This window comes from Chrysemys picta, chromosome 3 (genome assembly GCF_011386835.1).
Source record: "Chrysemys picta bellii isolate R12L10 chromosome 3, ASM1138683v2, whole genome shotgun sequence".
Taxonomy (NCBI): Eukaryota; Metazoa; Chordata; order Testudines; family Emydidae; genus Chrysemys; species Chrysemys picta.
In genome coordinates, this window is record NC_088793.1 from 153078174 (window position 1) to 153101644 (window position 23471).

A 23471-nucleotide genomic window follows, 5' to 3' on the forward strand; every position below is an offset into this window, starting at 1 on the left:
ACCTTGTAAAAGAAGGTGGGGAGAGGTAACATAGTGGTCTGCACCATATTGCTTATCAGAAGACCCCATTGTGGGACAATGTGAACTTTAAAATGTGTGTTATAAAAGATCCTTGGAATGAAGGACTTTCCTTCAAAGGAAAGTTTGGTGACAATTATAGAATCAGGAATTAGATGGAAAGGATCCGTTAAGTAATTTCAAATCCATTCCCTCTGCCAGTTTATACTGGAGGAAACAATTCTATTCTTTACTGCTTTCATATGGATTAATTTATGTAATATCCATAATGCTGCCATCCAGGTTGAAGGGAAAGACATAGCCTGTCTTAGGATCCATCATGCTGCCTGACGCAGTTCCCACTCATAATTTCCTCAGATCTAGAGGGTCATTGTTAAGAGTAAAAAGCATATGTTAGTTTTACCTGTTTTACTAGTAACAGATTATTAAAACTGCAAGGACTAAAAGAAGTTAATTTACTTTTTTTATTTGTTTGTTTTCTTTTTTCAAGTATTTTGTTTTAGTTAGTGAAACTTGACTGGTCACTTTTGCTCTCTGGTCACTTTCATTTCATTTTGGTTAACTCAGTACTGTTGTGTTTTGTTTCCAGTACTGAGAAGAAGGATTAAATTGGGGGAAAACATTTCAGTCTGAATTAAAATTAAAAAAAAAAATTCTGACAGATTGTTAACATTGTATTTTGTAAAACCTCTGTTTACAAAACATGAATGTTATTTGTAAATTTAGTTGATAGTATCTCTTTAAGCGTTGTGTGATGTTGATAAAGAGAGCAATAACTCACTTGTGTAGCGTGGAAGTACATATGGATATAAAATAAATGATGTGCTGTACCTCATAATCAGAGATGGATGAGGAGAATGAGTAGGCGCGGTTAGCCCTTTATTCTGACAATATCCTTGTGTTTTGTGACTCAAAGGCCTGGTCCACACTAACCCCCCACTTCGGACTAAGGTACGCAAATTCAGCTATGTTAATAACGTAGCTGAATTCGAAGTACCTTAGTCCGAACTTACCGCGGGTCCAGATGCGGCAGGGAGGCTCCCCCGTCGATGCCGCGTACTCCTCTCTTCGAGCTGGAGTACCGGTGTTGACGGCGAGCACTTCCGGGATCGATCCCAGAACATCGATTGCCTGCCGCCGGACCTGGAGGTAAGTGTAGACGTAAAGATAAAAGGCCTGATCCTGCAAGGTACAGCTTCAAGTGACTGAAGATTATGTTGAATCAGAAAAAAGATCACCCATATAATACAAAGTCAAAACTGAACTCACTTCCTTTTTTATGCAGAAAGGTGAAAGGGTCACCCCCCTCACATTGTACAGGAAATGGGTGAAAACTACTATCTTTCTCAACACTTATGTCTGGGTGTTCCTATGTGTCTTTCAAAGAGGCTATGGGGACATAGTCCATGACAATCCATCCAAGCTGAGCTGAAAACAATCACAGATATTTGTTGCTGTGCCTTCTGGAAATGCCATGAACAATAGCATACTGGCAACCTTATGATTTTCAGTTGAGATAATTATGTAAGATAGACACTAATGTAATTGTCTCTTGGTTGCCATAAAGTGCTAGGCCTTTGCTTGAATATAATGTTTAAAAAGTGCTAATTTAGGCTCTGTTTCTTGAAGATTTATATTTTCATGTGAATGACTTTCATAAAAGCTAAATTTTTAAATCAGATACTTCACACTGCTACCCATTACCGGGAGTTATCAATTTGTAAGAATTAGCCATTAGTCGCCTACTAATGCTTGTAATTGGGATTTGATTCAAGTTAAAATAAGAGAAAAACATGATATTGTGAAGGTTTTACTGCAGGGAACTAATTATTCTCTTTATGGAACACTTGATAATAGCCACAGTCCATACACAGCATTATTGTTGTCTTTGTCTTGTTCTCTGGAAGAAAGATATCCTAGTAACAGCAGTTACAAGAAGCAGCGTTGATAAGAGAAGGAAAAATAGCATAAATGAAAGTGGAGAGAAGGGTGAAATTTCAAATCCCCCAGATCTTAGGCTTATTCTTTGTGTATTTGGTTTCTGGAGATGCTTTTGTATATATGAATTCTACTGGGTTGTACATAGAGGATGTGAGATATTGTCCAGAGTAACTGAAGGCTGTGTTGCAGTAAGAGGGTAAATAGAGCATCAGTTGACCTTTTCAAACATATAAAAAGCTATGGTCTAGAAGCAGAGTACAGAATTTGGTTTCTGTACTCTGCTGTGCCAGTGACTCTGCATGATCTTGAGTAAATCATTCAGGGTTAAATTTTCAGAAGCACCTAAATGGCCAAGGCACCTAAGTCCCATTGACTTTTAATTGAACCTAAGTTCCCATGTCACGTAGGCACTTCTGAAAATTTTACCCATCTGTCTTTGCGCTTCAGTTTCCCCATCTTTAAAATTGGAATAGTGATACCTTTGTAAAAGTGCAATGAGATCTTTGGATGATAAACATTATACTATTTGTTACTAATAAGTAAATCTGATATGTTGAGTGAAATCTTTCCAAATAGGTATTTAGTGAAGAAATAGAATTGCAGAAGTGATGCCAGTCCTAGTTGTACCAGCTGTAGTAGTGAAATTAATCTATTTTCTGACGTTTTGTTCTCATTAGAAATTACACGTGACGATCTACCTAGGGGCCCAAATCCGATTCCATTGAAGTTAATAACAAAATTCCCATTGACTTCAATGGGTCCAGGATTTGTCACTTATGGATTTTTAATTTGCAAGGGCTGTAAGCATTGCTATGTTTTTAGGAGTCAGGCTGGTCCATTTCAGTTGATTTTGTGTACTGATAGGGATTGGATCTGTAGTAAAAGCAGAGAGCCAGGAAAGATTCAATTATTTTGTTTAGATTCAATGAGTAGCCTTCCTGATCTGACTACTTGCCCATGATTATTGAGTTAGGAGGAGAGAACTGCCTTATCATACTCTGCTCATTTCTCTTAGAAACCTGTATGTAGTTCAGTCTGTTTATAATTATGGAACATTCCTGAACGTTTGAGTTCATCACTGTGTTAGAATAATAGTTACCTAACACATCAAATTTATTGCTTTTTAAAAAAAACCTTTGGTATCCCAGTGCTTCCTTTGAGTTACTTACATGGCATGGGAATTTGCACCAGGTAATTTCTTGATTTTCCCCATGCAGAGCTCAGTACAGCAGGAAAGAAGGACAAGTTAAAATGTCTCCTGAAGTTGCTCTGAACAGAATTTCACCGGCACTCTCTCCTTTCATTTCCAATGTGGTCAGAAATGGAAAAGTAGGATTGGATGCTACTAACTGTCTAAGAATTACAGACCTGAAATCAGGGTAAGTATTTGAATAATGTATTTGAGAAGAAGGCCATATATTTTTATTTAGAGTGCTGATTTTACTGAGTCAGTATGTATTTTAATTTATATGGAACGGAGAGATTAACTAGATTTCTTTTGTCCTCCACTACCATTCTCTAGTATATGTGACTTTATCTGTTGTGCTATTGGCAATAGCTTTCTTTCTAAAACATTTTCATCTTGATAATACAGTCCTTAAGCAGTAAACCCAGAGCTGTGAAGATTTTGTCATTTGCTTGCTTTCTCACTTTAACCTGGATATTGACTGCTCTAGGTTAAGATAAACTTGAATAGCCTTGCTTCTGGCCATGAACGTGACATCTCCATGCGGTAAGGGAGGAAGAATAGCTCTTCCTTCCTGACTGATTTCTCTCAAGAGGTCAGTAAGATACATTCGTAATATGTGCCAATTATCAGCAGAGCCATCCATTTGCGTAGGGTTTACTAAATTACTAGATTCATATTTGCTTTTAATTTTTATTATTATGTGTACTGGGGAAACTCTAGAGGTGTACATGGCATTTTACTGAGATAGTAAAGAGGCAATCTCTGCCCCAAGGAGTTTACAACCTAGGTTAAATGTGACTTACACAACAATTGACATTAGGCAAAGGGGAATGAGGGAGAGATGTACATAAAACCAAATGATTGTTTCTTGACTTTACAAGGTACATTATATGTGCGGCATGATATTAAGATGTGTTTTTTCTGGCTGATTTTTTTTTTCTAAAAGAAAAATGATTTTTTTCATTCTTTATTTCTCTAAATGTTCTTTCTGGTGAGTTTCTCCTTTTAGGTAGGATATTTTATATTGTATAGTTATGCACAGTATCTAGTGTATATGCACAGGAATCTAGGACTTGAAAGAAGTAGCCCCAAAGAGTGGGTATATGTCCCACTGCATGATGAATGAGTCTAGGTTCTGCCATATACCAGGGCTAGTACTTATGTCCTAATATTTTCTTGTTCCAGGGCCCAGCTATGTCTTGATACTTGCTGGTTGCGCCTCATATTCAAGCTTGTATGTGGGCTCTTGCTGAGACTGAATTGGATTAATTCAAGGGTCTGTGTTTTACTTGAAAAATCTCTGTTAGCCCTACTTTTTTCACACTACCAGTTTTTTCCAAAACATCAGGATTTAATAGCTATTGTATTAGCTCTTTAGGGATGTTAATTACCCCTAATAATTCCTCTTGCCCCTCACATATGTTAGCTGCAAATGTTTTTAATATATGTAAAGCTTGTGGGCTTTCAGCAAGGTTGCTGATTTTGTTATAGTTTACTTATGGGGTATAATAATATGTTATCAATAAAGCACTGTGAGAGTTTGCAGGGCGCTTCAGAAATGTAGAACAGACAAATTCCTTGTGAGTTCTTTCCTTATGATCTAACAATAGATATAATGGGATACAATTACAAGTACCGAATGGCGTGGAGGCATCTTGAGTGATGAGATGAAAGTTTGAAGATTTTGTAAAAGTAGAGGGATTTGGAGGAGGAGAGGGAGAACACTTCGTGCCTAGAGGAAATGGGAGGCTGTTCCAAATATAGGTGGTGACATGAACAAAAGGAGCCATTAGGAGGGAGGACTGGGCACAAATAGGAGGAAAAGGAAAGAAGAGCTGTAGGTGGGGACAAGGACCCTGCACTGGTGCTGGATCAGTCCTAAAGTTAGTGAGTGTTGAAAGTAAGGAACCCGATGCTTGAATGTTTGGAAATGACTGACTGAACAGAAATTTTTGAAGTCTCTGTCGAGTAAATATTTTTAGTTTTCCTGTAAATGTTGTAATTTCAAAAATCAAAAGTTAAATTTAAAAAAAAGAGAGATCATAACTTTGTGGGAATATGAACAAAGCTGTGGGCACATGATGTCTCTGCCAAAGCACTGCTAAGGGTTTGTTTATTACAGGGCACGTAAGAATTTGTAATAATAATAAAAAAAACCTACCCTCTGCATAGATTGACAATATTAAAAGAACATCAAAACATGCTACAGAAAATAAAAGTTCTGTGACCCTAAAATTTTGACAAGTGGCCATTTCAGTAACTCTGAGCATAGATAATATGCTCCTCTTCCACAGTGTTTCAGGGATCTGCTTGGGTAGTCAGATTGTTTATCTAAAATCTGTGGATTGCACATGACCAAAATGTGAATGAATTCTTTTTACTAGCCATCCAGTTATTATGTTACAGGTTTTTATAAATTAGGGTTAAGAATGCTCTGCATTGGGTCATAGTGGTAGAGTTTTGAATACTTGTAGCATTTACAAGAGATTGCATAATTTTAATGCATGTTATGGGATAGTTATAAAACTGAGATTATCATCCGCATTTTGGAACTGTGGGTTCCTCCGTCCATTCAAGTCAGTGGAAAAATTCCCATTGACTTGAAAGGTGCAGGATCAAGCTCTAAGTTTCTATCATATCATTTCAATCAACTTTGAATTATAAATGATCAGCAAGATTAAAAAGCGTTTTTAATCATTGTGCTATTTTGAAGTCAAACCATGTGTTAGATGTTTTCAGTAAAGAACATATTTACCATTTACTTTTCCAAATTTACTGTCTAGGTTCATGGTAGAGTTAAGGTTTCTCCATGTTTTGCAAACTTCAGGAAAGAACTCATGTGCAGTTAAGCAATATGATTCAGCAGATAAAATATAATGGTATGTTAATTCGTGCTGCTTGGGAGTGTGGGAGGAGAGTGTCATGGTAAGGAAATCCCTCATTTTTTTCTGCAGTCCTTGTATGTATATGTGTTTTTTATAATAATTTCTTATATTTTCATAATTCAAAGTGTGTTACAAATGTAGAGACATACAATCTTTAGCATGAGCCTAATATCTTTATTTATGTGAGTAGGGCCTTCAGGATTTGGCCCTATAGGGGCTTTGTTGAAATGCAGACATCTTTGGAGTGGATTGTGGCAATTATTTAACAGTGGTCAGAAACACTGCATAACAAGAAGAGAGAAATAATGCTGTATTCCAAATGAAATAGCAGGAAGAATTTAGGTAGGAAGTGCATACTTACTCAAATCAGAATTTTGCACTCTCGTTCTCGTGAAAAGTGCTATGGACTCCTCAGTGAACAAAAATAGGTCCTTGATACTATAACACATCTGAAAGATGTCACTTTCAACAGCATCAGTTTTGTTGTTAAAAAGACCCTATCAGGCATCTCTAGTGTATTAATAAAAGCCCTACTCTTCAAAAAGTGTTTGAATGAATCAACACACTTCACACTTTGATGGGTTATCAGTTCGTTACTGACCCAGAGAAGAGTGCCTCCTGGTGCATCAACATCACGTCCTGCAGCACTGAATTCTTTGGAAGTCTTTCTTCCATGTGCTGACTACTTCCTAACCGTGCTGTGTTTTAAAAATCTAACGATAGAACGATGAGGTGTGGCTGAAGGCATTTTTCATTGAGTTCAATATTTAAGTAGAGCAGAGAATGTGAATGGGGAAAGTCAGTTATCAACCAGATTGATGTCGAAATGGAATGGTCTTCCATATGAAAGCCTCTCTTTGAAGCCTTATGTGTTGCTGGGATCCAGTTATTTAAGAGGCTGCCATCTTTCCTATCTCATATTACAACAGTTGAGGTCTCTGACCTCAAGCATTTGTGTTTCTAAGGTTGATGGAAGGACATTCTCAGTAGAGGGTCTTGGCCTGTGGAACTTGTTTTCCTTGACTGTACATCAGAGCCCAAGGTTGGTGAGCTTCAGATCATACTATAAGGCTTTTTATTTAGTCAATATTTTTATTATTTAATTTGTTTTGGTTAGTTAGAGGTCTTGGGCCAGGCAGAGTTTTAAGAGCAGAACTATATGGACTAGGTTTGAGCTCCGTATAATTTTCTTCTAGGTGCTACATAATCATATAAATAAAATATGGATGCTATACATATAGTCATATACATTTTGTGTTTTCTGCGATGAGATTCAATGGAAAATTCTCCTCTTGTAATCCCTTGGTAGTAATCAGTTTTGGTATTTTGATGTTTTTGCCTGTCCAAATCTCTCATTGATCCCTGGATCTCTGACATCAGTCTTCCTTTACAATCATTTAAATTCCTAAATAAGAATGTGCATACAGCAGTGGTAAAAAATAATGATGTACTTTCTGGAGCAGATGCTGGCAACATGCAAGTTCTATACAGAGCTTTAGTAGGATGTTCATGAATTTGTTGCCCTGATTCCTGACCAACAATGTTACTTTATTTTCTGTGTTTAGCAAACAGACTGTGATGTGTTTTGGTAGTTACTTTTTCATATGGGTATTTCCCTTTTTAATGTAAATGCACATTTACATTTTAAAGTTTTTCAGTATATCATTTTGGAATGTACTGTGAAATAATGACTCCCCTATTGCAATAGTGTTTCCCTTAACCCTTTAATCTCCAGGCATTATATCAGTTGAAGTGAGAGGTTCTGCTTCAGGTACTAGAGGAAAAATTGCATTTCATCATTCACATACATTTCTTTTAACCTGTATTTGATTGGTTTAGGATAAAGTCTGACAGGCCTGATGGCTTTTGTTGATGGACAGATACTATTATGAAAAATTGCTTGCGACTCCAGCCCCACCGGGGGTGCTGAGGCTTGGGGTTTCAGTCCTGTGGGGGATGGTGAGCTGGCGCTTGCAGCTTCAGCCCTGCTGGGGGCGCGCGAAGGCTCAGGGTTTCATCGCGTAGCAGGGTGAGCTGGAGCTCGAGGCTTCAGCCCTGCAGAGGCAGGGGTGCTGATGCTTGAGGCTTCAGCCCTGCAGGAAACAACAAGGCAGTGCTCAGGGCTTCAGTCCCGCAGGAGGAGGCAAGCTGGTGCTGGGGCTTCAGCGCTGCAGATGGCGCCTAGGCTCCGGCTTCAGCTGCACATGCTCATTATAATAGGAAATTGCATCACTGTAGTGCTGTGCAGACTTCCTGTGCTGTGATCTCCCTGCATGCTGCACACTACAGCAGTGGTCCTCAAACTTGGGCCGCCGCTTGTTCAGGGAAAGCCCCTGGCAGGCCGGGCCTGTTTGTTTACCTGCCGCATCTGCAGGTTTGGCCGATGGTGGCTCCCACTGGCCATGGTTCACCGCTCCAGGCCAATGAGGACTGCAGGAAGCAGCACAGGCAGAGGCCAATGGGGACTGCAGGTAAAGCGGCCAGAACGTCCCTCGGCCCGTGCTGCTTCCTGCAGTCCTCATTGGCCTGGAGCGGCGAACCACGGCCAGTGGGAGCCCCGATGGGCCGAACCTGTGGATGCGGCAAATAAACAAACAGGCTCAGCCCACCTGGGGCATTCCCTGAACAAGTGGCGGCCCAAGTTTGAGAACCACTGCACTACAGGCGGTGTGTACTGTTCATAAGGCACATTTGAATAGTTTTAGATTTAAGTGTTAACCCTAAGCTAATTTCATGGATGACAATGACATCCTCAAACTGTAAAAAATGCAAGTATGAAGAAGAAAACTGAAGTTTTCAGCCAGAATGGGAGGAAGATTTTGCATTCACTAGTAAAAGTGGCAAACCCCTGTGCCTAATCTGCAATTCATCACTCTATCACTATAAAGCGAGCAACTTGAAACATCACTATGAAACGACTCACAATAACTTTTCGTCTAAGTACCATCCTGGATCAGAATTAAGGAAAAACAAGCTAACCACATCAAAATTATGCCTCAGACACTACTTTCTGCATTCAGTAAGGAAGCTGACACAATGACTGTAACTAGTTTTGTTATGGCATGGAATATCGCTCGTGCTAAACATCCATATTGTGATGGAGAATTTGTTAAGAAGAATATTGCAGAAGTGGTTGCAATTTTAGATCCAAGTAACACAAAACATCAATGACTAATACAGCAAATTCCAATTTTGCCCCACGCTACAGAGAGGCAAATCTTCCAAATCAGTGCTGATATTGCAAGCAACCAGCAAAATGATCTAAATAATTCTCTAGCATTCAGCCTAGCTGTCGATGAGTCCACAGATATTCAAAATTAACCACAACAAGCAATATTTGTTCGCTATGTTTCCACAGATGTAATTGTGAAAGAATAAATGTTGGACATAGTGGCACTAAAAGAAACAACCCGCGGTGTTGACATAAAGAACGCACTTGACAAAGCATTGACAAATGTGGATGTACCACTGGATAAACTTGTCAGTGTTGCAATGGATGGAGCGCCTGCAATGGTGGTGGTGGTGGTGGTGGGGGGGGCGAAAGTAGGCCTTATTGGACTATTGAAAAGCGATCCCAAATTTCTGGAGCGTCTCCCTGTTCATTGCATCATCCGTTGTGAACATGTGATAGGCAGATACTTTAAGTATAAAAATGTTACAAAAATAGTCCTAGAAACTGTCAATTTAATCTGCTCGAATGGGAAGATTCATCGACAGTTCAAAAATTTCATTGAAGAGCTGAATCTTGAAGACAAATCTAATGATGTCTCTTTCTACTGTATTGTGAGGTGGTTATCAACCAGTAATGTCTTAAATAGGTTTGTGGAACTGTTGGAACCTATCAGTGCTTTCTTTGAAGAAAAGGAAAAGTCCTATCTACAACTGAAAGATGAGCAATGGATGGCAGGATCTGTTGTTTTTCACTGATATTATGGAGCATCTGCAAACTCTGAACTTGGCATGCCCAGGGAAGGATAAGATTATTTCTGACCTTACTCAGTCTTCAGCTTCCAGAACAAATTAAAGAGACATAGTGTCAAGAGACTTCCACCACGTAGGGTAAACGTGTTCCCTGAAATCAAAGAAGAAGATCACAAACTGGAGGAATACAGAGGTAAATTACAAGGACTGCTTGATGATTTTCAGGCCAAGTTTGAAGACCTATCCTGCTTCACCTTTCTTGTAAACCATTTCATGGTTGATGTGATCAATGATGGCTGTCCAATTCCCAAAACTGTGGCTTACAGAAACATCTACTGTAGAAAAGGAACTATTGGAACTCCAGGAAGACCAGGCTCTAAAGATGATGCATGAATCAGTCTACAATTGAATTCTGGAAGCAAGTTTCAGGAACGAAGTATCCTCAACTCAAAAAGACTAGTGTGCGACTCATTTCAATTATTGGCACAACATACTTTTGTGAATTGCTGTACTCTGTGATGAAGTTTGTAAAATCAAAACATTGTGTAGTCCTTACAAATTGACATTTGACAGAGCGCCTCCTTACCACCTTGACAATGTATCAACCAGTTTTCCAAAGACTTACAACCAGGATGGAGATCCACAAGGCCATTAGCTCTAGCAGTAATTAACAGTGTTACAGTAAGTAGGATGTTAATATTTTAAAAAATGCATGTGTAAAGGTTGCACATGTCTTGCGGCTCTTGAACTTCTGAAGATTATCTTATGCAGCCCAGAGGGACAGTAAGTTTGGCCACTCCTGTAAAATGTATATATGTGATGCAAGTAATAACCTTGAAAGAAAAAAGAGCATTTCTTTGCCTGCCTAAATCGGGTGAGTAGATAAAAAGATAAGTGTTTATAAGCTTTAAAAAGAAAATTAGAACTTTGAAATGAATTATGGTTAGTAACTGCCATTGCTGTGTTAGCCTGGGGTCTGTGGTTTAACAGCTTCATGAAAGACCACTTACTTCTCTTTCTCAATTCACCTTAAACTTTGTCTTGCATGTTTTTATGTTGATATCTCTAGTTTGGTAAAGTGAGAGACTTCTTCCTGTCTGACCTCACAAACGCTGAATATTGTTTCAGCCAGGTGAACACTTCAATAACAATGGGGGGAAGCTATTTGTGAGGGTGCCAATTGGTCTGATGTTGTCTGGTTGAAGAGATTTTTGACATGATATAGCACTAAATCTACCTGCTAAATGCACTTCCAATTGATTGTGGTAGAGAGAAGACTTTTTATTTATTCTAGTTGTCCTTACCTGGTTGACCCATTCTACCTTTTTTGAAAACAAGACTTTTTATTAATGTACTAGAGATTTCTGCCAGGAGCTTCTTACTATCAAAACTGCCTTCCTTTTTCTCTGCATAGGGCAGCATTGTGCAAAAAAAGCTCTTGTCATAAAAGGCTTCCTTTCTGTGTAAAGGTGACTGTTAAGGAGGCTATGGAAACCATAATAGTCAAAAGCCTGGTGCAGCTAAATATCTGATATGGACAAGTGACATTTAATTACTTATTTTCACAAATGCAATTAAATACTTGCTGGATAAATTCCAGACATGGTCAGTGCACCCAAGATTTTTAACTGATTGGTATATCTGACCAGAGACTCAAAAAGAAAGTTGGTCTTGTGCCCCAATTTCCTTGTAAACAGCACTGGGTGAAGAAGAAATGAATTTACGTAGAAGGATAGCTGTTTTACTAAATTCCTCGTCTAAAGCTCTTCTCAGCCCATCATATTCCATGATGCACATGGCTAAATTATGCGTTTTCCTGCAACTCAGCTATGGGATTAAATGGCTGTTTTGTGGTGTTTTACAATGAAACTGAGGCAGAGGAGGCTGGCTCTTATTTTCAGTCTCAGGTCAGACACATTAGTCAATAGATGCATTTAGAAGTTTTAAGTGCAGGTGAGATGAGATCAGCAGCTTGACCCTGAAGGACTGACTTTCATGTGCATGAACTGGATACATAGGCAGGGGGAATCTTAAGCACAATTAGAGAGGTTATTTTATCTCTGTATTTGATGTGTTGGAGGCAGACAACGGAGAAGATTAGGTGATTACAAAAGAAAAACCGCTACAACAAAGACGTTCAGGAGTGATATTGGGACTGCTGTTAAGGTCAGATATATTAGTTATTATTAAGAAGACAAAGGTATCTTAGTGAAATACAGTTGATTAAAACATGGAGGAAGTTGGGGAAATCTGAGTATTGTGAAACTATAAATAGAAACTCTAATAAAAATATAAAAATCTGTTTCTTTAAAATATTATTTTTTCTCAACATACCTATTTCTGTGGATTCCTAGGCCCTATTGAAATTAATAGCAAAACACCCATTATCTTCAATGGGGCCAGAATTTTATCTCTACTCTTGGTTATGTGCATCCTACACGACAGTGGCTCTCAACCTGTCCAGATTACTGTACCCCTTTTAGGAGTGTGATTTGTCTTGTGTACCCCCAAGTTTTGCCTCACTTAAAAACTACTTGCATACAAAATCAGACATAAAAATACAAAAGTGTCGCAGCACACTATTATTGAAAAATTGCTTACTTTCTCATTTTTACCATATAATTATAAAATAGATCAATTGGAATATAAATATTGTACTTACATTTCAGTGTATAAGTTTATACAGCAGTATAAATAAGTCATTGTATCTTTTTTTTTTTTTTTTTGTACTGACTTGCTAGTGCTTTTTATGGAGCCTGCTGTAAAACTAGGCAAATATCTAGATGGGTTGATGTACCCCCTGGAAGACCTCTGCATGTCCCCAGGGGCATGTGTACCCTGTTTGAGAACCACTGCTACAGGAGACCATATAGGAATTCCCAGAGCACTTACATTTTGAGCCTTTAAGGCAGCTATTGATGTGCCTTGCAGACACTGCAGTCAATTTACCTGTGCTGCTCCACTGCACTTCATGGACAGTGCTTTATGGTTTGGTGGATGAGTTCACTCAGGTACATTCACACTCACTTTTATAATAATAAGGCCTAGTAACCCTGAATAACTGTTTCCAGTTTTGATTTCTCCCCCCTCACGCATGCACCAGGGGCACCGGAGCATTTCTAAAAGTGGGGGGACTGGGGGACCCTGCCCCCCAAGGCCCCACCCCGCCTCTCCCCCCAGAGGCCCTGTCCCCGGTCAAGCCGGAAGCTGGAGTGGGGCCAGGGAGCCAGCGAAAGCAGCCCATGGCCCTGCCTGGGCTCCCTGCCCAGAGCAGGTGGAGGAACCCAGGTTCCCCACAGCTGCCCGCTCTGTTCTCCCCAACCTGGCTCCGGCTGGCACAGGGGCCTTGGAGCTGCAGCCCAGCAATGGTAAGTGCTGCGCGGGCAGCTGTGGGGAGCCATGGCAGACCCTCCACCAGCCCACAGTGTGGGGGTCCCAAGCAGGCCCATGTCCCTGCCCCTGGACTCCCCACCCAGGGCAGGTGGAGGGTCTGCGGCTCCCTGCAGCTGCCTGCGTGGCTCTTACTATGGCTGGGGTGCGGCTCTGAGCCCCCATGCCTCCTGCTGGAGCTGGGTCAAGGAGAGCTGCACGGGCAGCTGTGGTGAGCCAGCGCGGAGTCATGGATCGTCCACATCCACTTGCTCTGGGCCGGGCGGGAAGCCCAGGGAGGGTGGGGACCCAGGCTGGGAAGTGCTCTCAGCCCCCCTCCTCCCTCCCGTGTTGCGGGGAGGTGGAGGGTCCGCATGCGCAGCTCCCACAACTGCCTGGGCGCCACGCTGGCCTGGCTGAGGGGGGAAGAGGAGCGGAAGGGGGCAGGCTCCACCCCGGCGAAAAGTGGGAGGGCCATGGCCCTTTGTCTAGGGTTACCATACGTCCGGATTTTCCCGGACATGTCCGGCTTTTTGGGCCTCAAATCCGCATCCGGGGGGAAATCCCAAAAAGCCGAACATGTCCAGGAAAATAGGGACGTGCTGGGCCGGGGGCCGGGCCGGGGCCGGCGGTGCTCGGCCGGGGGTGCGGGGCCGGAGGTGCTCGGCCGGGGGCCGGGGCCGGGCCCGGCGGTGCGGGGCCGGCAGCCAGCGGTGCTGGGCTGGGGACCGGGCCGGGGCCGGCGGTGCTCGGCTGGGGGCTGGCCCGGGAGTGCGGGGCCGGGCCTGGGCCGGCGGTGCTGGGCCGGGGCCGGGGGTTCTCGGCCGGGGGCTGGCCCGGGGCTGGCACCCCAGGAGCCGAGCCAGGCTGGAGACGCTGGGGCCGGCTGCCGGAGGGAGCCGCTTGGTTGCGGGGGCCAGACTGGGCCACGCCTCCTCCCCCCCCCAGCTTACCTGCTGCCTGCTTCAGGGGAGGGGTCGGAGTTGGGGCGGGGACTTCGGGGAAGGGGTGGAGTTGGGGCGGGTGCATGGGCGGGACTGGGGGCGGGGCCGGGGCCCAATGGAGTGTCCTCTTTTTGGACACTCAAAATATGGTAACCCTACTTTTGTCCTCCCCTTCCCCCATTCCAGCACCACTGACACACATTCTCCTTGTTCTCTTATGGTACTCCTGTGGTCAATCTCTCAAATAAACCTCAGCATTTAAAATCTGTGAAGCACTGGCATAACCTTTGTTGAGGCATTCTCTTACAATTGACATCTCCAGGGGCATTGTGCCTTCCATTTGCCTGTGTTGGCAATTTAACTTTGTCTATTGCATTGTTAAGTTTCCCATATTCCCTTCCACCCCAAACGCATCAAGATTCAAGTATGGTTACTTTGGAAAGGAACTAAATTTGGCTTAGTCCCATATGAATGCTGTGCCTGCTAGGGTAGGGTTACCATACGTCCGGATTTTCCCGGACATGTCCGGCTTTTTGGGCTCCAAATCCCCGTCCGGGGGGAAAGCCCAAAAAGCCGGACATGTCCGGGAAAATTGGGGGGGGGGGGCCGGGCCGGGGGCTTGGGGGACGGGACGGGCCGGCGGAGCGGGGACGGGCTGGGCCGGGGGCTCCAGGGCCGGGGGCTCGGGGGCTCCGGCGGGGGCTCGGGGACTCCGGCGGGGCAGGGCCGGGGGTTCGGGGGCTCGGCCGGGGGCTCCGGCCGGGCCGGGGGCTTGGGGGCCGGGGGCTCGGGGGCTCCGGTGGGGCTGGGTCGGGGGCCGGGGGCGCGGGGGCTCGGGGGCTCGGCCGGGGGCTCGGGGGTTTGGGCGGGGCCGGGCCGGGGGCTCAGGGGCTCGGCCGGGGGCTCGGGGGCTCCGGCGGGGCCGGCACCGGCGGCTCGGGGGCCGGGCTGGCGGTGCCAGGCCGGGCTGGGGGACAGGCCGGCGGTGCCGGGGGATGGGCTGGGGACCGGCGGTGCGGTGCCGGGGGCCTGGGGGCCGGGCCGGGGACCGCAGTGCTGGGCGGGCCGGGGGTGGTGGGCTGGGGGCCGGGGCTTCCCGCGACTCAAATGTTCGCGGGAAGCAGGGGAGGGGGCGGAGACTTTGGGGAGGGGGCGGAGTTGGGGCGGGGGAGGGCGGGGGCGGAGCTGGGGGCGGAGCCGGGGGCCCGTGGAGTGTCCTCCTTTGGGAGGCACAAAATATGGTAACCTTATGCTAGGGTGAAGACATTGATGCACAGGGATTTTTGAATCCTGTTCCCTACTGAGCCTTTGCTCAAATGTCGCCTTGTTTATGATAAATACACTTTGCTGCCTTCATGGTTGTTTCTTTTTCAGTGTTTTATTGATATAGAAGAAGGGAAAAGGACCATTCTTGGCTGGGGTGCAGTCTGTTCTCAGATGCTGTTTCCCATCATGTCCCGGCGAGAGTGCCTAAAAGCTCTCCTGGCTTGCTCTGGAAATTCAAATAACCATGATTTGTGATTAGTCAAAAATGCCTTGAATTTGTGAGGAGTCTGACAATTTTATACGTAATTGTCAGTGGCCCATGTACTTCATGTGGCGGTGAAGTTCACTGTGGAATTCATCCCTTGATACAAAATTGCATTCCAGAATCTAAGGGCCCATCTGTGTTAAAAAACGTTGTACTGCTTTAATTAAATCAATTTTATATCAATCCAGTTAAACTGGTGCGAAATCTTAATGTGGGCACTCTCTAGCAGGTTTAGCTCTTGCTGAAATGATTTTAGCTTGCGTTGGTAACTTAAATCAAAAGGCTAAATTGATTTGAGCATGTCTACATTAGGGGTTGGCAATGGATTAACTAGACTGATTTTAAAATTTACTTTGTTAAACTGGTGCAGTTTTTCTAGTGTAAATAAGGCCTTCTCTACATGCAGAGTTGCACCAGTTTGTCTAAAGGTATGATTTAAAAATCTATTTAGTTAAACCAGTGCAAAAGCATGAACACTCTTAAATTGATATAAACCTGGTTTATATTGTTTTAACTTAAGCCAATTAGGAACAGGTTTAAAGTAAACCAGCATTAGCCACTTGTAAACCAAAGGTATTGATAAAGGGTTTTGAATTGGTTTCACTAAATCAGTTTTAAAACGAATTCAAGTTAAACTGGTGCAACATCTGTTTCTATAAATATCTCTATTCCTTATGGTTGTAAAGAAACCTTGAAAACCTTAACTGCTAGTGTTGTCTTTAGTTTGCAAACAACCTGAAATCAGAGGTTGTTAAATATCAACATTAACCATTTCACTGCTGATTAGCTAGATGTTGCTTCTAAAATAGCGTGCTTATCTCCTAACTCTAAGCTTGGGGGAAAATGTGGGTCGTCGTGTCCGCCCCCCCTCCCCTGGGTTTGTAATGCCTGGTCTGGAATAATTACAACATTCCTTTAACTTTTTTAATCCTTAAATTATTGTTACATACTCTTTTTATAACTCCATCTTCATGTCCCCACAAGCAACACACTAGGTACTGAACACATAAATTCTTATTACCACCTCAAAATGCAGTGTCACCAATTTTTGTGATTCTTATCTCAAGTCTCATGATATTTGGTGTCGTTATTAAAACATATTCCTGAAGGCAGGTGATTATGGAGAATCTCAGCTTTCGTTAAAAATAAATTAAGTTTCTATCCCTCACGGTTGCAATGAAAAACCTGAAAATGTGAACCAAGTACACTTTAAAGGTCCAGAACCCAAAAGGCATATAACACCCCCAAAAGTCTTTTTTTTTTTTTTTTTAATCTCATTATTTTTAAGACAATATCATGATTTTTGAATGCTTAGTGTAGACAATGCTGCTGGATACCCTAAACAATGCATTTTTTAAAATAATTTTTGAGTCCATTTTTAATGGCAATGGGGAGCCTATTCACCATGACAGTGATGGTTCAAGAGCTAGGAGCTATTAAAGTTTTTGTCATTGGCCTCCCACCTAGCTCTTTTGCCCTCATTCCTAAAGCAGCTTGTACTTGTGTCCATTTTGGACACAATTCCAAAACATACCTCTAGTGCTTTCCAGTCACTCGAGCTCTCGGATCCAAAATATGGATTCCTAAGAAGTTCTGTATGATAAAGGGTTCATTTCTTCTTTTTCTTATGGCAAGAGAGGCGATTAGTAACATTTAATTAACGAAATTTTGATTAGTGAGCCAGTAAATAGCTTTGGGAGTGGCTTGGTGTAAATCTGAAATGCCACCAGCAAACGATTGAAGCGAGCACTGATTTACAATATGATCCATAATTTGCAACTGGTGTCCATAGTCACATTGTTCATTATCTCTCATCTTCCAGAGGTGTGTAAGATGACACTGTGACATTGCATTCCATGTGATTTTATGAAAATATGCTAATATGTGTAAATGTAACTGGAATATGCTTCATGCAAAAGGTCTCTTTTAAGGTATCATTACAAAGTTTATAATCTACTGAGTTGTGTTAATCCTATTTGTATGAATGTATCATTCTTGTATCTGAAACTAGAAATATGATATACAACTCTGAGGTCCTATTGTAATTATGCAAAGTGTGGGCCATTAATAGTGGTTTGGAATCTTGATGGCTCCCATTAACCAGGACAATTGACTGTAGATGGCTCTGTTTACTTGCAAGCCTTCCTGTGAGTCAGGCCGGGAAGAATGAAGGCTTGGGGTCTCACAGGACATGTGACCATGTCACCTGGTACTGGAATCCATCTTAAACCTGGTGCTTTTCCATTTAGAAGGAGGGGTGGGGACACAAGATTCCTGCCTTGTGCCAAATGTATACAAGGGGGTGGAACAGAACAAAAGGGGCTGCAGTCATGAGAAATCCCCTACCTACCACCTGAGTTGGAACAAGGACTGTACCACGGGAAAAGATTGGGTCCAGACTAGAAAGGAGTCTAGTCTGTGAAAGAAGCTTATTGGAACATCTCTGAGGGTGAGGTTTACATGTATTCAGTTTCTTAAATGTCTTAGGCTTAGACTTGCAAATTAATTTTATTTTGCTTGGTAATTTACTTTGTTCTGTCGGTTATTACTTGGAACCACTTAAATCCTACTTTTATATTTAATAAAATCACTTTTTGCTTATTAATTAACCCAGAGCAAGTAATTATTACCTGGGGGAGCAAACAGCTGTGCATATCTCTCTATCAGTGTTATAGAGGGCAAACAATTTATGAGTTTACCCTGTATAAGTTTTATACAGAGTAAAACAGATTTATTTGGGGTTTGGATCCCATTGGGAACTGGGTATCTGGGTGCTAGAGACAGGAGCACTTTCTAAGCCGTTTTCAGTTAAGTCTGCAGCTTTTGGGGGACGTGGTTCAGTCCTGGGTTTGTGTTTGCAGCAGGCTAGCGTGTTGGGCTCAACAAGACAGGGTACTGAAGTCCAAAGTTGCCAGGGAAAACAGGGTCAGAGGTAGTCTCAGCACATCAGGTGGCAGTCCCAAGGGGGTCTCTGTGACTCAGCCCGTCACAGACAGCATCTGCCATGTAATGTTCCGAAACAGTTCAATGTGGACCATTGTTTTCAGGGTCGGTTTCAAGCCTGGAAGTTCTTTTGTGGAGTCAGCAATCAGATGTTTGTTTGGGACATTAGGATTATCCCAGAATTCATTTCAGTGTGCCCCAAGATTGAATGAGGGCACTTTAAAAGCTTTAGCCCAATTCCAAAAGGGCTTGCAAGATTTCAGACATGTCTTTTGAAGCTTCTGGAGGTCCTAATGAATTGGTAAATTCAAGCTGGGCATGGTTCGATTGTGCTCACGAGCTGTTTGTTTGAGTTCCCCTGAGATTAACAAATGGCACATATGGGGGTGCAAGACATAAATTAGTTTCACATATGCATCAAAAACAGAATTGGGAAAGTTGGGAACCAGACAGAAAGGGAAAGTATGAGTTTAAAAAACAAAGACTTTAGTGTTTTGAAGGAACTCCTTTAACAATGAGTTAAGTAGTTTAAGGAAAATGTTTTACATAAACCTGTATGCAGTCTTAGTTATGTTGTATTTTCTAACATTAACTGCTCTCTTGGTCCCAGTGATACATTTTCAGTAAACAAAAAACCTAGTTTGAAATGTAGTCTGTGCTTTTAATAGAGAAGTTGGTGAGATTTTTGACTACTACATGGAATTCTGGAAACGATGCTTACTGTCTAATGAAAATCGCATTTATGATAGCGTAGCGTTTGGAACTTTCTGTTTGAATCAGTTCTGTTCATGAACATCATTAAGAGGATCTGAAACTGCAGGTGGTAAACTATAATTTCATACTGAATACTCCTCTTTTTGAGAATAATGTATAAGTGGTAAAATTCATGGTCTGTTGATTTTTCTCAGAATTGGAATTCACATTTGTAAAGAGCAGAAATGATTACAGTAGTGCATGTGTGATTATATATTACTCCATAATGCATGAATATATGGTAAAGAGAACAGTAATTGTGAAAATGTCACAAGAATTTTGAATTTAATTTTGCTTGCAAGCAAAAATCCTTCTAGTGTGGAAAGATAACATTGACCGAAGTGGCAATTCTTCAACTCCTTCATACCCATGGAAGGCCCTCCCCATGAGCTCCTTTTTACAACTTTATCCCCATCTGAATTTGCAGAAAATGAAATGTGATGTTGCTAAATAAATCAGGTCAAGTCTGAAATTTTCCATCTAACTTCAGCCCCTTGGAGCATATAATTTAGCCATTCCCTTAAAATTTCCCTCTTCATCTGTGATTTCAAAAATTTCATTCCTTCGCTTCTTTTCTTCTTAACAAGAATTAGGAGTTAACAACAATTAGGAGTTTATTAACCTCTTTTTACATGTATATTAAATGCAGTTACAGGCACATGCCAAGTCATAAATGTCTCTTACAAAGTAATGAGCTCAGCTTTTATAAGGTGTTTTAGAAGACAAACTATTACTTGAACAAAACTGTGAAGCTTTTATCTGTTGCTGGACAAACTATTATTACTATTTATTTGTAATAATAGCTCCTAGAGGCCCCAACTCAGAATGGAGTCAAGCACTGTACAGGCACAAAGTATGAGATGGTCTCTGCCCAGAAGAGCTTACATTTTAAGACCACATACAAGCAAAGTGTTAAAAGGTACAAAGCTTGGTAGTTATTTATTAGCTCTCCCAACCTATTCCCCTTTCTCCCTATCCTCTGTACAAGTGCCCCTGCCAACCTGCACCACCATTACTGACCCAGAGAGCACTTCCTTCAACCTGTCAACATTAAAAAAAAGTCCTCAGTCCTAAACAAAATGAGCAGGGAACAGCTGACATTAAAATGTTCAGGGTCTCTCTCTCTCTCTCTTAAATATTTAAAATATATTTATTTTTAAAAATATTTTAAGTTCTTTAAAATGGCTCCCAAGTATCTGAAGATGTGTGCGCTCTCTCTCTCTCTCCTGCAGCTCCTGCAATAGCAGCTGGGTTCTAATCCCATGCAAGGAAGTGGGGGGCTCCTGCCCGATTTGGTGTCCCCAGAATGGGAATAGGATTTTGGGCTGTGTTCCAGATCTAGAGATGGGTAGGAGAGGAGGAATGAAGACGATCAACTTAGCACTCTCTCTGTTTCAGCAGCAGTCTGGAAGCAAAATGTCACTGATGTTATGTAGTAAACGTGCATTTGCCATTAGTAAATTATAATGCTACTACATTTGCTATTTTATTAATTACAGGAAATCACGGAGCACTGTCACTTTCAATGACATTTCACTAATAGTATACTTTGTTAGCAGCTGCATTGACCTAATTTTAAATTTTAGCCTGACCGTCCTTCTAAACAAATGGCATGTGTTCTTTGCAGTATTAGGCAGTATATTTTGCATAGTATTCCATCCTCGTTTACACAGTTTCACATGATATAGTGAACTACACGTGCACAGGCATCACAGAAAATATATATTACGGCATCTCAGAGTTTGCAGTAGTTGAAGGTTGTTAAGTATGTATTTGAGGTCTCTCAGACTGGGGTACCAGTTTTCCAAACATTTATTCCAGTAATTGTGAAGACCAAAGTGCTGATGGGATTAGGAAATACCAGCATTGTATGACTATAGGATTCAAAATCAACAAGATGTGTAAATTAGTTTTTTATACCCAGAAAGGCACACAGTACCAGCCTTCTACACTGTCATATTTAAAGTTTCTTATTAACAGTTCTAGCTGCATTTCCTGTGTTAAGAATAGGGGATAAAGATTTCAAACAGGTAGAATCTTTCACAACAGAAGAAAATTTTTAAATGTAACCAATATAATGTCACAATATTGGGTCACACCAAAACCACCACCACCCTCTTTAATTTACGTACTTTCAGTTCTGCAGTAGTATTGGGTTTAATGAATACATCAAAGAACTGAAAATCACACCACAGTATACAACCTTAACTACAATACTACATTATAATTGTCATTACATTAAGTAATCACAAAATTGCAATCTTTTTATCTTCTTTTCTTGGTCTGGTGTGTAGTATGCAAAGATATTACATAGTCCAATTGATTTCTTATAAAAACATTCTACTATATATTTATATTATAATAATCAAAAATCAGATAAACTATACAATCCACACTATTAAATAAATCCATACACAATATTATTGAAATGTATGCATCCACACTGTTTCATACGTATATTTTAAATATTAATTATTATTTACATTGTGGTAGCACTTACGAGCCCCAGACATAACCGTGGATCACATCGTGCTATGCGTTATACAAACATAACAAAAACACAGTCCCTGCTCCAGGACTTGAATAAAATAACGTCATTAGATTGTGTAACATAACAAATTAACATATTGACGTTATGATTGTTCTTTGCAGTGTGGTTCACAATTCTTCAGTGTATGTACTGAAGATGATAGTGTTTCTTAATTGAAAGTGAATCTAGTACAGAGAGCAATAGCATTTTGGAGTCCTTAAGTGTTGTGAAAGAACTGGGCTAATGCCTGGAGAGGTGTATTGGGATGGGTGTGATGTTACCTTAGTTTAAGATTTCCTTGCTTTTTAGTATTTGTGGTGTTGTGAAGATATACACTTGAGCATACTTAAGTCTAAATTCAGGTGGTGGGGTTTTTTTTTGTTTGAAAATTGTAGTTTTTTTTTTTTTAAATCTATTAACATAGCTGAAAATGGCAGGGTTGAAGAAACAGTCCGAAGGTATTGAAGAGGCCAAATTGCTTGAATAATCCTCTCTTCCATTTTAAATTTTGCATAGCTGGCAGAGAAAGTTTTAACTGGATCCACTGTTTTCACCATTAGCTGTTCAACACTTTCTATATGTAGTGGTAGGAGCCTGGCAGCCTGAAAAACTTTGAATGCTAGGACAAGAAAAGATGACACTATCTAAAGATTTTGCCATCAAGAATTTCAACCTTTCAAAAGAGTAGATATCATCATTTAAACAATTCCCCAGTTTCCCTAAATAGCTCTGCTCTCAAGATCCTTGGTTTAATATCCATCACCTGACCTTCCTCCCCCTTTTTGATGAAGAATGCTTTCTTTGTCTGCTCAGGTGACTTATCTTGCAGATATAAATTAATTCTCAATCAAAAGTAATGGATGGAAAATAAACTGTGTTGCCATATTCATAGAAAAAATTACAGATTTGATGAAAAATATACAGTAATCAATGCAGCATAAATAGGTATGGTCATGACTAATTGTGTTTAAATCAAAAATATGCATATTAATAAACTGAAAAAATAGAAAAGGTGTCATTTTAAAATGTTTGTCAAGCTGTCTTGTAGTGGCTCATGAGCATGGGTACCAAACTTAGGGCAGATGGGCACAAACCCCAAATTGGTTATGAGTTCTGTACTTATGTTTCTCCAACCAATTATCAAGTGTAAACTCCTCAGGCACTGTACCAGCCTTAACACAGAGCCACAGACAGTTCCCTTGGGTATTGTGATCTGTCGTACCACAAAGGTAAGCTTACCTTTTTCATAGATAGTCCCCTACACCAAAGATCATAGTAATATTTAGGTTACTCCCAGACCCAAAGGACCATCGCTTACCTCAGGTCAGTTGTACCTTAGATCTCACACCAAAGACCAAGCTTGTAGCCTATCCTGTAATAAATTATCTAAAGATTTATTAAATAAGAAAAGGAAATAAGAGTTATTTACAAGATTAAATCAGGTAAA

General features: G+C 41.4%; 1 protein-coding gene across 2 annotated transcripts in view; it reads left to right on the forward strand.

Annotated features, from left to right (window-relative positions):
- The window catches only part of BABAM2 (BRISC and BRCA1 A complex member 2), a 308755-nt gene that overhangs the window by 1109 nt on the left and 284175 nt on the right, over positions 1-23471 (forward strand). For both annotated transcript variants that reach the window (XM_008174875.4, XM_008174880.4), the window contains exon 2: positions 3177-3338. In XM_008174875.4, coding sequence (XP_008173097.1) covers positions 3177-3338 — 162 coding nt within the window. The remainder of the gene's footprint in view (positions 1-3176; positions 3339-23471) is intronic.